We start from the raw sequence: 15234 nt of genomic DNA, 5'->3' as shown, positions 1-15234 counted from the left end.
TCAGTACTGAGGGACAATGCTAACATTTTCAGGCCTTAGTGAGTGTAGATCAGGAGTTGGCAGCCCAGCATGTGTGTGGTCTCAGGTTGTTTAGTACTTTTCACACACTCTAACCTTTTGAGACTATGCAGAGGAGTGGGTATACTATCATCATACCATTACTCCCTAGCTGAGGAGAATGGGTAAAAAGGATGTTATCCTTTCTCATTCGCCATACCAGTGCTAAAAATTTTGTTTGTATTAGAGTGACTTATATTGTCACCTTTGTTATGCTAACAGTAAGCAATAAAATAACTGTTCCTAACAGGCCATGAGAAATGGGAGCCCTCCAACCTGGCCATGTGACTATTTTTTCCCCCAGATTGCTTACTACTTTACATAATATTTTTCATACGTTGTATCGGCATGACACATTTTCGTTTTGAAAGCATAATTTCTTTTTTTTTTTTAGTACTTCATTAGAAATTGGTAAAATTGAAGTTGAAAAAAAGGCTGAACTCTTATACTCCATTCACTTCTTTATAGATATTACAGCATGTAAGGAACAATAGATAAAAATATATATCTATATCTTGAATTGTTTTCCTTGTCTAGACTCGGGGGCATGATGACAACCACTTGAGCTTTCTAGTAGTGTAAAGAAATGTTTTTCTTTTTTTGCTTAATGTTTGGCTTTTAGGTAGGTATAAAGGTTATAATATATCCAGTGGGCAAGACACTTGTTTTTCACTGACCTTTTTATGTAGTACAACACCACAGGAAAAAGATACATAGACACTGAGAAGCAAAACAGAGTTCTAAAAAAACAAAATTCTAATGAATTGGAGAAAAATATATCATACCACTTTACCCATGTTTAATTCATTCTTCAGTATCTCTTGATTGTTAGTTGTTAGTTTTTCAGACAGTACTACTTAGTTTATTCTGTTAGCAATTTGCCAGTAGGAATACTTATTCTTATGTAAATCTTTTTCTCCTGCCTGCCATTTCTTAATGTGGGGTGAAAAAGGGCTTCTGATAAAAACAGTGACACTGAAGATGACATAGAAGATTTGTTTGATATAACAGATGTCAAACAAAACTCTAAAAAGAGGTGAGGAGGTAATTTCTTATTAAATATCTTGGTGCATGAATTTGTGATTGTTGTTTCCTTCTTCCAATTTTTCTAGTAGGCGTACCAAAAGCTTTTGAGTCTGTGATTTGTATAGTAAAGTTTCTATATTTTCTGCATATAAACATGATTTGAGTAGCTTAGGTTACAAATGGTGAAAGAAAGACTATGTTATAAACTACAAGTTATATATTTGTCTAATTAGGAAAAGTGAATCAAGCAAGCAAGTAGGAAGCCTTGCATCACTTTCTGATGCACCACCGTTAAAAAGTGGACTTAGCTCCCTGACTGGAACACATTTACTAAAAGAATCTGAAAGTAAGTACCCTAAAAGTTACTAAATCCCACAAACTCCTATAATGTGACTTTGGTTTGGTTTGACAAGGGAAGGAGTGCTAGATTTAGAGTCAAAAGATCTGGGTTTGTATCCTATCTCTGACAATGTGTCCATGAGCAGGTGAAGTAAACTCTGAATGTCAGTCTCCTCATTTGTAATACATGGATGAAAACATTCTCATTGCTTGTCTCACTGGCATGTTGTGAAGGTTAAATGAGGTAATGTTTGTAAGGTTGTCCGAAGACTTTAAAAATACTATAAATTATTGTTATTATTTGGAGCTCTTATTTTTTCTGTTTTTTCCATTGTGATTTAGTCTTTGTTAGGTTTAGATTTCAGTGCTATTTCAGGGTTTATGAAGTCTATATAATCTTAGCTACTCATCACTATAGGAAGATTATTAATAGTTATCATTCGTAAAGTGCTTTAAAGTTTGCAAAGCATTTTTCAAATATTATCTCATTTGACCTTCACAACCACCCTGAGAGGTGCTGTTATTGTTCCCCATTTGACAGACAAGGACACTGAGGCAGACAAAAATTGTGTTGTCCATGGTTACACAGCTACTATGTGGGTCCAAGACTCTACTGAGAGTGCATTAATATATTCTTCATGTAAAGAAAAGACATGTGTATATTGAGAATGCATGATACTTTATAGATAGACTCAGTATGTACTAAGAAAGAATAGGATTAGAAGGATAAACCTGGGATTTCATTGGTATAGGCAACTCATGGATGTAGAAACATCCCTCTGCCAGTGTCATTTGGTACTTTTTCTGTAACTTTGAGTCTTACAGAGTTGCCTGGAAATGTCAAACTCTGGTCTGGCAGCAGAACTCCCTAGTACACAGAACCAGATTAAAATGTTATTGGGAAATGTTTATCTGAATAAATAAAAATACATTGCAATATCAGTAACATTCATTTGTGTTTTTCTAAGTCAATACATATCCCTCAGGGATCTGTTTCTGTTTGAGTGTGACACTGCTAGCCTAGAATACTGAGGAGTTGTGACTTGCCCAAGTTGTTTTGTTTGTTTTTTGAGGGAGGAAGGCAGGGCAATTGGGGTTAAGTGACTTGCCCAAGGTCACACAGCTAGTGTGTCAAGTATCTGAGGCTGGATTTGAACTCAGGTCCTCCTGACTCCAGGACCAGTGCTCTACTCACTGTGCCACCTAGCTGCCCCAACTTGCCCAAATTATATTGCTAGTTGATGTCAGAGGTGAGACTTGAACTCTGGTCTTCCCAGCTTACAGGGTTAACTTTCTCTTCACTGTACCATATTTCCTTGAGAGTGAGGGAGAATAATATATCATTCAGCTTGAAGTATAAATTAAAATTACAGATGTTCCCACATACATTCATTCCCCCAGTCATACCCTACACACGTGCTAGCCTCCTATCCCTTTCCCATCCTCATTATCATCATAGCTTACTGATTTGGAAGTAGTGATCTCTAGTACACTGAGGGTAGATTGGGTGGGAGGCAGTGGGTCACTGAAGGCAAATCCTTAAGAAATAAAGAATGTACATACTAGTGAGCAAGTATGGAATAAGATAGCCAGATTATAGAAAGAAATGAGGACAGAGGGAAGAAAATAGAGTAAAGTGAACTTTTGGAATGTTAGCTTGTGAGTTTTGTGTCCAATAAAAAATTGCTGCAGTGTTTTGTAGGAGAGGATAATGTAGTTGGAATAGTGAGGACAAAGCATTTCATTGATAGCATTTTAGTTGTTGATAAGGAATGCCATATAATCAGACTATTGAACAGACCCTATTGATGTTCAGCCTGTTTTTTTTATGGCTGTATGTTTGTATTATATAAGCAAGCCCCATGTAATTTTTAAAAGAGAATTTTTAAAGATCACATCCTAGTAACTAGTAGTATTACAAACAAATAATTATATTTACTAATTTTTTTTTCTTCTCAGATACAAGGGGAAACTCAGTCTTGAGAGATCTGAAAATGGTCAGTGATAAAATTGGATCCCTTGGATTAGGTAACTAAATTCTCCGTTTTGATATGGTGCTAAATTAATAGGTTATTTTTGGCATGGTATCTTTTAGAATAGAATCGAAATTTATAATCATCAGTTTGCCACTAGTCAAATTACACTAATAATTTGCCTTTAGGGATACATTGATATAGGTGTAAGGGTCAGTAACCTTTAAAAGGCTGTATGTCAAATTTGAATTTATTTTTTCTGGTATCTGAATGGAGAGAATTACAGTATTTTTTAAGTTACTACTTTGTGCATAGCACTTGCAGTAGGGAAATACTGCAGTACCTCAAGGGTCTGTTATTTCATTAGTATGGTTACCCTTTTTTGTTGTTTTTGTAAATCTTTTCTTCATTTTAAACTTAAATACAAAACAGGAAAAGAAAAAAAGAACATTTTCACGTACACAGAAAATAGGAGAGGAGTCGTTATAAAACAATAAATTTCCATTTCAGGAAAGCCTATATAATAAATACTATACATTGTTTTCAAAGCTACACTGATTTTTTTTCTTTGCTTCTTTCAAGGTTTTCTTTTGTTCTCTGCTATGAACTTTTTACTTTTTTCCCCCGCCCCCTTCCTTCTCCTCGCTCTAAAGAAGGCAACACTTAAATGTGGGCATATATACATAACATAGATATCTATAAACACACACATATACACTACATATATGTAAAACGACACTATGCATATTTCTACTTGTCCTCCCTTTCTCGAGATGGATAGCATCTTCCTTCATTGGTCTAAATCTTTCCATGTTTTTCTAAATCAACCAGTTCGTTATTTCCTACACCACAGCAGTGTTTGAGCTTGATCACATTCTCTGTGTGTGTGTGTGTGTGTGTGTGTGTGTGTGTGTGTGTGTGTGTGTGTACGAGAATTTTTTAATTTAATATAGTTGAAATCCATTTTATACTTTAACGATGCTCTCACCTTATAATATAGTTTAAGGTCTGATAATACTGAATCTCCTTCCTTTGCATCTTTTTTTCTTTGAAATTCTTGACCTTTTCTTCTTCCAAATGAACTTTGCTATTATTTTTCTAACTCATGATAATTTCTTAGTAAGGTTACCCTTTTTTACCCCCTTCATCCATCCTAACCACAATTCCTCTGTGACCTAGCAGATGGTCTTTGAGAATTGCTCCACTCCCCACCCCACCCCACCCCACCCCCCTGAAAAAATCATCACCTTGCAGTCAAGTCAGGGGGTGAGCCTCTCTGAAATTAGGTAGGCATGGTCTTCAAACAGCATGCATATGGTCCATCACTGGGCCCATTCTTGATGCCTTTTCAGTTTAATAGGACCTATTGGAGCTTGTGTGCTATTGAGATGGCCTTCCGGAACCCAGGATAATCTCTCTATCATGATGAGGCCTTAGAATGGGCCTTTTAGGTGAGGTTGAAGGAAATAAAAATGCTAAATAAGACAAATCATTGTTTTCATGGTGCTCATGATTTAGAGGAGAATCGAATATATCCACAAATAACTAACATAATATAAAGTATGATAATTTTTAGAAGTGAAAACAAAATGCAGTGTGAAAGAGGAATCAAGGGAGTCTCCTGGGCAGTAAGCCAAGAATATGTTCCTTGAGAGCAAAGCTCTTAATTTTGCACTTCATGCGGTGTCTAACATATAGTAAGCACTTAATAAATGCTTATTGACTATTGACTGACTGAAGGAGGAGAGAGATTTTTTATTTCCCAAAACCTCAACTGATGTGAAAATTCAGGTAAAGGCACTGAATCAAAAGATGGGGCATTGCTGTTTGTTATTGGAAATCCTAGAAAACTTTGAGAGAGAAGCATGTCAATGAATAAGTAATTTTTCCCAGTCTAGCAATAGATGTTAATTTACTGGTTGAGAACCCAGATCTGAGAAAATAGAGCTAATAAGTAAACTCTCTGGTAGATATCTGCTGCCTCAGGAAATAATGTCATTTTTTCTAATTTTATTTTGTTATTACTATATTATCATTTTTCATTGCAAATACATATTGTTAAAGAAGCTTTTGTGGACTGGGAACCTTAATATTAATTATAATATTGTTTCTGTGAGAAAATGTCTTTGGAGACCTGAAAGATTGACAGTGGCTTACTTGCTTTTTTTCCAAACAAGATACCACATTTCCTAACTCTCTCTGTATTTTCCTGGCTGTCTCCTATGCCTGGAATGTTCTCACTCCTCATTTCTTCCTCCTGGCTTCCTTGAAGTCCTACGCCTTCTACAGGAAACCTTTCCTAATCCTACTTAATGCTAGAACCTTCATTATTTTGCTTTCCAATTTATCCTGCATGTGTCTTGTTTGTTCATAGTTGTTTTCATGTTGTCTTCCCCATTAGACTGTGAGCTCCTTGTGGATAAGGACTGTCAGTGGCTTAACACGGTGCCTGACATATAGTAGGTGCTTAGGAAATGTTTGTTGATTGACCTTTGGAATACCTTTGTGATTTGTGAATTACCTTGTGTGTATTAAAAAAAAAATCTTTGGTAATAAACCCCAGATCTTGTGATTAGTTACAACCAGTTATTTCACTAATTTAAGTGGCTATGTTACCACATTGGCTCAAATATCTACTCAGCCATTCCCCTCTGTTCTCTACCAACCCACCTTCCCCCCCCACCCTCCGCACTGAAACACAACTTTAACCAGAAAAAAATTACGCAAATATACACTGAAAAATCATATTATTAGTCTGTGTTTAGGTAGACTTTAAGCCAGAATTTGGCAGGAGTGAAAGAGGGAGAAAGATTGCTTATATTGCAGTCAATACAGTACATATAATGTAAATACTATTCCATTAGTTTGATTACTTTGACTTCTTAATTTACAGCAAATCTACATCTTATAACCAGGAAATTGGAATGGAATTTCTCGTCACTTAGCATATTGTTTAATATACGTTTAATGATTTGTACTGAATAAGGTTACAGTTTCTGATAGCAGAAGTATGTACCTCTGTGTGCTGCAAATGACCTCATGTATCTTAACCAAAAGTTTCCCAAACTTAGTGGTAAGGAGCATAGCAAGGTGGATTAGGGAGGGGTGTTGTGACTGTGAGACCTTTCCAATCTAACTGCACTTTTAGTAGTTGTCAAGATGGCTATTGTTTATCTTTAAGAGGGCAAAATATGGCTTGCTGCCTCCCACTGTTTCTTGCTCTCTGCATCACCATCCAGTTGAAGACTGCTAATCTTCACTCAGTTATCCATGTTTTGACTGGCAGCTGTTGCTTCCTTCCTATGTCTACATAATGCCCTACATGATAACCTGTTTGAAGTTTTGGTAGCAAAGTTAGGTCTTCTAGTTTGTGGAGAAGGCAATGCTTATATTTGACTGTGATGATAGTAATTGCTGCAGAATGGAATTTGGCCCTGTCCTGTAGCAACAGCTGAAGCTTTATTGGACAACTATTGAATATAGTCCCTGAGAGTCTTGATTGTAGGCTCTTGAGGCAACAAGAATTTTGGTTGTGGTTATAACATGAAATCAAATACAGAATTTGCTTTCTCTATTCCACTAATTGTATTTTTTATTGAAACTTCAAAAATTCATATTCTTCCAATTAGTCTTTATTAGAAGCTTTATTATAATTTTGTATATATGATACATACATAATTTATTAATTTATATAATGTATATATTATATAATTTATATATAAATTATAGTTTTTTCTAATGTGAAGTATTAGCTAACAACATTTGCTTTTCATGGTATAAACATTTCTATTATTGGAATGATTTATTTACTTTTATTAAATGCTTCTGCAATATCCAGTAATATTTTAAAGAGAACATTTACTTTAGAATAATATAACTCTAAATAAAGAATTGTATGTATGTGAATATATGTGTGTGTTTGTATATGTGTATATTATATTAAATACATATTTTTAAAATTCAGGGACTGGAGATGAAGAGGAGTACATGGATGATTTTAATAGGTAAGAGACATTTTCCAAGCAGACAAATATATTCAAGTAAAAACATACATGTAAATAATTTCTGAAGGCATTTTAAAAAATAAATCCTGTTCAGAATTTATAATTATAGTCAACTCCTATGTATTTTCCCACCAGTGGAGATGTCAATAGAGGAGTAGCTAATCCAAAACTTATTTATATTTGACTTCATAGAATGTTCTTAAATTTATCCCAATCTAGATTCATAGGGATACTATAGAAATTCATTAAAATAGAATAACTAAAGCAAAACTATGGTTACTGTCAAGACCTCACACATGAATAAACTCAAAGCTGTTAAGCTACTATTTTATTTTTCCTTCCAAGTCAAGTCAGTTGTCTAGTATCTTAACACCAACCCAGGCATAGACACGTGCTCTATCATAATACCCTATGGATCCATGCCTTCTGTTCTGCAGCTGAACTCTTTTATCTGGGTTTCCTTTCCCAACTAGAATTTGAGCCCTGACAGCAAAGACTGCTTCTTTTTATTTCTTGTATTCCCAGGATTTACCTCAGTGCTTTGACACATAGTAAGTGCTTTCGAAGTGCTTTTCCATTCCTTTTCAATATAACAATAGGTCTCTCTCAAACCTTCTTTAAAGAGGGTATAGTTAGTTTTTGGGTTTTCAAAAAGCTTTTGTTGCACGCAAAGTAAATGTGAGTAAGCATGTAAGCAGGTGCTTTTGTTGAGTTGCCAAACTTGAAAAAAATATTTGTTACAAATAAATTTAAAATCTTTTAATCTTACATGTTTATCACATAAATTTATAATTCAGATATTTTAATTAAAACAAATCTAGATAATCTATTATAGAAACTTAATTAGATGAAAAGCGTATTTTTTCTTATGAGAAAGTACATTTTTACAAAAATAAAGCAACAATTTGGGCTACCGATCCATTCTCAACACACACAGAATAATGGATTATTTTTTTGGTTTGATTTCTTTGGTTTAGGGAGCTGCATGGTATGGAAACTCCCACTATAGTCTAATGTAGATTAGCAGCTCTTGCAGTTTGATTTTAGAGGGGTGTATGGTACTTATCTGAGAAATTAAGTGACTTTTCCAGTATCTCATATCCTGTATGTCACAGGTGAGACTTGAACTCAGGTCATCCATACTTTCACACCAACCTTCTGTCCGTTATACCACTCTGCTTCTCAAAAGATACTTAGTGTCTTTAATGAAACATTGCACAATGTATATTATTTTTTTTGCTTAAATTGAATTTTTTATGAAAAATTTTTATAGGATAATTATTATGAATGATTTATTATCCTTACAATCCTTTTTTCTCTTCCCTTTCCGGAAATAGTACCATAAGTCATCGCTCAGAGAAAAGTGAAATAAGTATTGGTGAAGAGATAGAAGAAGACATTTCTGTGGAACTAGATGACATCAATATCAATGATAAAGTATGCTTTTATACATACATGTTTTTATTGAATGATTTCTTGCTTTTTCGAGAAATGTATTTAATGGATTTGTAGACAAGAGAAGCTTTATATATAGTTGAAGTTTGTTCATTTGTACTGTTGAGGTACTGTCAGTATGAAGGAACAGGAAAAGAAGGAAAAATAACTGAGCATAGTTTGACATGCACTCTAAATTTTGAGAAAGCGGATTTCACTGGATTATGAGAACTAGAGGTAGAATTCCATGACCTAAAATGCTTCACGGGAAGTAAGCCTAAGGTAAATTAGAGGCGATCTAGAATAAAATTCTGGTGACATGAAAACAATTCCAGTAGGGAGGAAAAAATGTGATTTGTGTGAGGAGATTGATGTGATTATACAGTTGTAGTCACCAGGCAACTTAAAAATTTTAAAAAGACTGTACAGAAGGTGAAAGCAAGGCCACAGAACAATTGGTTTCATTGTCACACAATCCTATATGGTGTTGGGAATGCTAAAGCTTACAGTGACTGAAGCCAGCAAGGGAAGCAAAGGGCAACCTAAAATGGGCTTTTTTACTTATGGGAAAAAAAAGAAGGATCAAAGAAGGGATCAGACCCTTGTTTAGTGCAGATGAGATGATAATAACTGACAACAGAGAGAAAGTAGAGCTACTGAATTTTTATTTTATTTCTGTTTCTCTGTAAAGGAAAAATGACCTTTATACTGGAAATGACAGAATAAAAATAACTAACAAAGTTGATGCCCAAAATAAGTAGAGATAGTAAGAGAGTACTTAGCTGCCCTTGATAAATCCAAGTCACCTTTCCTAGAAGAGCTATATCTACAAGTCTGAAAGAATTAGCATATATGATTGCTGAGCCACTGTCAGTGATACTAGAAAGATCATTAAAAAATAGGAGACACATCACAAGATTTCCAATCCAGTTCCAATTCCAAGGTAAAAAGTACCAACTTTTCAAAGAAGGGAAAAGAATGGAGTCTTTAAAGTATAGTCTAGTGAGCTGGACTTTGAGTGTTAGAAAATTCTAGAAGGGCTTGTTAAAGGATGGTTGGCATATATCTGGGAAGGGAAGTAGTGATTATAAAGAGACATCATGGCTTCATCAAGAGCAAGTTGTGCCCGGTTAGCCTCATTTTCCTTTTTTGGCAGGATTACTAAACTAATAGATGAGAATGCTGTGGATATAGTTTACCGAGAGTTTAGCAAAGCTTTTGATAAAATATCTTATGCTCTTTTTGTGGAGAGGTAGAAAGATAAGAATCAGATAATAATATAGTCAGATTCAGAAATGGTTAGATAGCTAGACTCAAAGAGTACTTATTAATAATTCAGTGTTAATGTGCAGGAGGTCTGTAATAGAGTAACCCAGGGGTTTGTCTTGACCCTCTGTTGTTTAATAATGTTTTTGTAAATTACTTGGATAAAGGTAGAGAATGATATGCTTATCCAATTTTCTGATGACAGTGGGAATGATAATGAATACATTGTGTGGACGACTGAGTCAGGATCCAAAAAGATTTTGAGAGACTAGAGTAATGGACTGAATCTAATAAGATGAAATTCAGTAGGGATAAAGGGTAGTTTTACACTTGAGTATAAAAAAAATTCCACGGTTCTGCATTAAAAAAAGAAGGAAGAGACAGCTATTCTGTCTTACTGGATTCAAGCTCAGTTTTATTAGCAAAAAACTTATATCTTGGACTACATTAGGAGGGATCATAGCTTCAATGAATTGGGAAATGATAATCCTACTCCTTTGTCAGAATTCACCTGAAGTATGGTATTTAGTTCTGGGCACAGTGGTTTAGGAATGTTATTGAGTGTGTGTAGTGACTGTAAGAGGGCAATTATGATGCATCTTGAGCCCATGTCATATTAGGACCATTTAAAGGAACTGGGCATATTTTTAGCCTATAGAAAAGAAAGGTTAGAGGGGACACAGTAGCTATGTTCAAACATTTAAAGGGCTACCCTGTAGAGGAAGGGATTAGTTTTGTTGTTTGGCCCCAGAGGATAGAACCAGGAACCGTGCATAGAAGTTGCCAGGTGGACAATTTAAGCCTGATGTCAGGAAAAGCTTACTGAAAATTAGAGCTGTTCAAAAATAGAGTGGGCTGCCTCAAGAGGAAATGTCTTTCCCTGTCTTAGAGTAGAAGCAAGAAGAGTAGTTGACGCAGCTATGCTATAGTGGAAATTATTTTCAGGTATGGGTTGTACTAGGTGGCCACTGAAATCCCTTTCTACTCTCTGATTCTATGTTTATGTCTATCATTGAATAATAGAGAAGTAAAATTTTATTTCAAGTAATTTGCTTTTCAACCATTCAAGTACATTTTAAGAGTATCTGAGTAAATAAGTAGGAAAATTTAGCATTTAAATTTTCTTCCTTTTTACCCATGTGCTACCTCAGGATTTTCCCTTTTATGGGCCTTTTCCCAGTCCTCATCCCTCTTGACCTCTTTTCAGCATTTTGACAGTGTAGACCAGTAATGTCAAACTCAAATAGAAATCAAGGCCACTGATCTGTACATAAGGAGCAATTCCTTGTGGAATCATATTGACTTAATTGTAAAATGTATCTATTTTTTATTATATTTTTATTTTGTTAAATGTTACTTAGTTACATTTTGATTTGGTTTGGGTCACACTCCAGAGTATTATGGCCCATGTTGCATGTTTAACAGCTTTGATATAGACCATCCTCTCCTCCTGGATGCTTTGTCCTCCCTGGATTTTTATGGCACTGCTTTGTCATGGCTCTCTTCTTGCCACATAAATCAGTCCTTTTGGTTGTCTTTTTAGGTTCATCTTCCATATCACACCAACTATGAGTGGGCTTTGCCCTTAGCCCTATCTTTTGTTTGCGTATTCTCTCTTGTTGATTTCATCAGTTCTATGGGTTTGTCATCTCTATACAGATGGATATCCAGCTTTCATCTGTCTCAAGCTCCTGTCCTGCATCTCCAGCTATTTGTAGGATAATTCTACATGGATATCTCAAAAGTGTCTCAAATTCAGTATTATCTCTTGAGCCCACCCCTCCTTCTAACATCCCTATTTCAACTGAGGGCACCACCTTTTTCCAGGCACCCATATTCACAATCTGAGAGTATTTTTGATTTTTCCCTCTAGCTAAGATAACACTTTAAAGTTGGCAAAGTGCTTTACATATATTATCTCATTTGATCCTTAAAACACCTGTGTAAGGTAGGTGCTATTATTATCTTTATTTTATAGGTGAGAAAACAGAGGTTGAGAAAGGTTAAGTGACTTGCCTAGAGTCATACATCTAGGAAGAATTGGAGACTGGTTTTGAACTCAGGTCTTTCTAAAAATTCTAGATCCTGACACTTTCTACTACACCATCTGACTGCTTAGTTTTGTCAGTTGTACTTCCTTGGTATTTCCTACATTCATTCCATTTTCTTTGTTCACACCACAACCACCCCAGTCGAGGCTCTTTCTACTCCCCTGTCATGTACTTTGTGTTCCAGAAAACTGGTTTATTGTCTGTGTAACTTGTCCATGACATTTGTTCTCCTATCTCTGTACCTTCAGTAGACTTCCCCCCATTCTTGGCATGCTCCTTCTCATTTCCACCTTTTTGAAACTATTCAGTACTCGGATTAAATGCCACCTCCTTCAAGAACCCTTTTTCATTTCCCACAATCATTAGTGTAAATTCACTGTGAATTGATTTTTTTATACATATACATGTTTTTTGTGTGTTTCTTGTATTTACTTACTAGAACATGTCCTATCTCTAATAGAATTAGGGTTATTGGAAGTAGTAATTTTCCCACTTGTCTATTTTTTTAATATATATAACCCCAGAGCCTGGCACATAGTAGAAGCCTAATAAATGCTTATTGATTGATATATTGAGGTCATGGATGACAGTTGTAATAATTGCCACCATGTTATACTTTAAAGTTTACAAAGCACAGTCCCACAACAGTGCTGTGAGGTAAATAGTACTAGTATTATTAACATTTTACATCTGGTAAGCACTGGAACTTGGATTTGAACCCAATCTAATGGTCTTTCTAGGTTGTCCTGCTGCCTTTGTAGTTGCTCAGCAAGAATTAGGGCCAGAGCTATGCTGGTTTTTTATGCATATAGTACAAAATGCAGGAAAATCTCACAATTGGGGTGAGTTAGGAACTATAGTATAACAGTGGATGGAGAGCTGGCCTTGAAGCCAGGAAGACGTGGGTTTAAATCCCCCCTCTGATACTTACTGTCTTTGTGACCCTAGGCAAATCATTTATTTCACAGTAATGCTCTCGGCAACACTCTTAAGACTAAAGTTACTGAAAGCATGTTGGGTTGCATTGATAAGGGGTTTTCTCATCTAGAGAGCTCCTTATACCAATAAAATCACAAGTTCTGTTCCTTCCACCCCTCTAGGATAGAAAGGTATCTAGTGAAGTGGAGGGATGTAGAGGGTCAAGCCACGTCCAGGAAGCACATAAGGTGTGAAATCCAGCTTGAGGTCAGTATACAGAGATCCACACTAGGCAGGAAAGCACAGTTAAAGAGTCTTAACAATATACACAGTGATCAGTATTCAGAGATTTAGACCAGACAGAAAATAGAGTCTAGACAGAGAAACCAGGAGCCATGACTCCAAATCTGGTGTAGATGGATGGTTCTGTCCAACAGTGCAACCCTAGGGGATGGATGACTGTTGATTCTAAAACATGTATGTGCTGGTTTTAGTATTTTTTTGGTTTCTTTTTTAAAATCTGAACTGGACCAATAACAACTGGCAGGTATGTGTTCTTTTCCAGAAATAGGGCAAATGCTTGTGACTGGTGATTATAACGTAAGTTAGATCTCTATCATTGGATCTCTTTGGGCAGAGAATAAATGAATGCTGGGGATTGTAGAGGGGATTTTTTTTTTGAAACACAATTTGTACTAGATGAACCCTAAGGGTTTTTCTTTATTTAAATTTAAATTTTATTTTATTTTATTTTATTTTTTTAGTTTACAGCATTCGGTTCTACATAATTTTGAGTTCCAGATTTTCTTCCCTCCCTCCCCCATCCCTCCCCAAGACGGCATGGAATCCCATGTAGCGCATTGAATTAATTTACACACTAGTCAAGTTATGGAGAAGAACTGTGATCAATGAAATGAAGAAACAGGACCAAAAAAAAAAACCAACCCAAAAACAAAAGAGAGAAAAAGAGAAAAAAAAAAGGGGAAAAAAAAAGGCTGGCATGAAGTGTGCCTCAATCTGCATTCATACTTCATAGTTCTTTCTCTGGATGTAGATAGAATTCTCCATCGTGAGTCCTTTGGAGTTGTCTTTGTACCTTGTGTTGCTGAGAAGAGTGAAGTCTGTCAGGGTTGGTCCTCACAGAGTCCATCCAAAGGGTTTTTCTACCATTTAAGAAATGTAGAAGAATCTCAGAATAGAATTTAACAAGAGTACTTTAAAATAAAATGATGGAGAAAATGATTACTTAAAGGAAATATATTGTTTCCTTAGCAAATTTATCCTTCTCAAATGGTACAAAGGTCATCTTTAGCCTGCCCTTAATCCAAGTTACCACAGATTTCAAATATCAGAGAGTATGTGTGTGTGTGTACACACTTGCATACATTACATATTCTTGTGGTTGTCAGAAACACATTTTATTTTAAAATATATCACAACTAAATGTTCTTCTTTCTAAAACTTATCCATGATGCAAAATTAATTTGGAATCTAATATTTGAAATCTGTAGTAATATGTTTGTGTGGGATATACATATATGTATGTGTACACATACGCATCCTTCACAATGCACTATCCTTCCAGAATAGTAAAGTACTCTGTACTCCAGGAGAGTCCATTTCATAGAATCCTGGACTTTTCTTTAGCCATCCTACATTAAACCAGCCCTACCATTCATTCAATCATTAAAGGAAAAGTATGTGTGTCTGTGTGCGCGTGCATGCACTATGTTCAAGGTCCTGACTGTAGCAGTTACTAGTTGAGGGGTTGGGGGTGACAGAGAATAAAATATGGTCTGTGTCCTGTAGAAACTTATGTTCTAGCATGCACACGAATTACTATGGTAAAATGTCGTGTAAAAGCACAATTTGAAGAATACAAGGTGTTGCAGTAGTTCAGGGAGAGAGAGAGAGGTGACTTTGGGCAAAGGAAATCCTGGAAGCCTTAATAGAAAAGATGGCATTTGAACTGGGCCTTGACAGACCTCTGTTCTTCTTGCCATGTTTGTTTTTTGTCATATTTGAGAACCATGGTTACTTCCATTTCACATTATAGTCCTGTCAGAGTAGGACTTTAATGGAAGAGGAAATGCCATATAAATACTTTAATCTGATATGTTGTCCTGTACTAAATATCAGTCATTTACTTTGAAGGTACTTTAGAAA

The 15234-nt window shown here is 35.5% G+C and overlaps 1 protein-coding gene across 5 annotated transcripts in view; it reads left to right on the top strand.

Moving 5' to 3' along the window:
• The window catches only part of CEP43 (centrosomal protein 43), a 61259-nt gene that overhangs the window by 41606 nt on the left and 4419 nt on the right, over positions 1–15234 (top strand). For 3 of the 5 annotated variants that reach the window (XM_036768799.1, XM_036768798.1, XM_036768801.1), the window contains 4 exons: positions 1317–1429; positions 3382–3450; positions 7360–7399; positions 8737–8836. In XM_036768799.1, coding sequence (XP_036624694.1) covers positions 1317–1429; positions 3382–3450; positions 7360–7399; positions 8737–8836 — 322 coding nt within the window. Of the gene's footprint in view, positions 1–1009; positions 1094–1316; positions 1430–3381; positions 3451–7359; positions 7400–8736; positions 8837–15234 lie in introns of all 5 variants that reach the window. The other 2 variants (XM_036768796.1, XM_036768797.1) reach the window with 1 other exon arrangement.

The sequence above is a fragment of the Trichosurus vulpecula genome, chromosome 7, assembly GCF_011100635.1.
Source record: "Trichosurus vulpecula isolate mTriVul1 chromosome 7, mTriVul1.pri, whole genome shotgun sequence".
Classification (NCBI taxonomy): Eukaryota; Metazoa; Chordata; class Mammalia; order Diprotodontia; family Phalangeridae; genus Trichosurus; species Trichosurus vulpecula.
The sequence above is the reverse complement of the archived record's forward strand: the minus strand, read 5'-3'. Positions and strand labels throughout refer to the sequence as shown.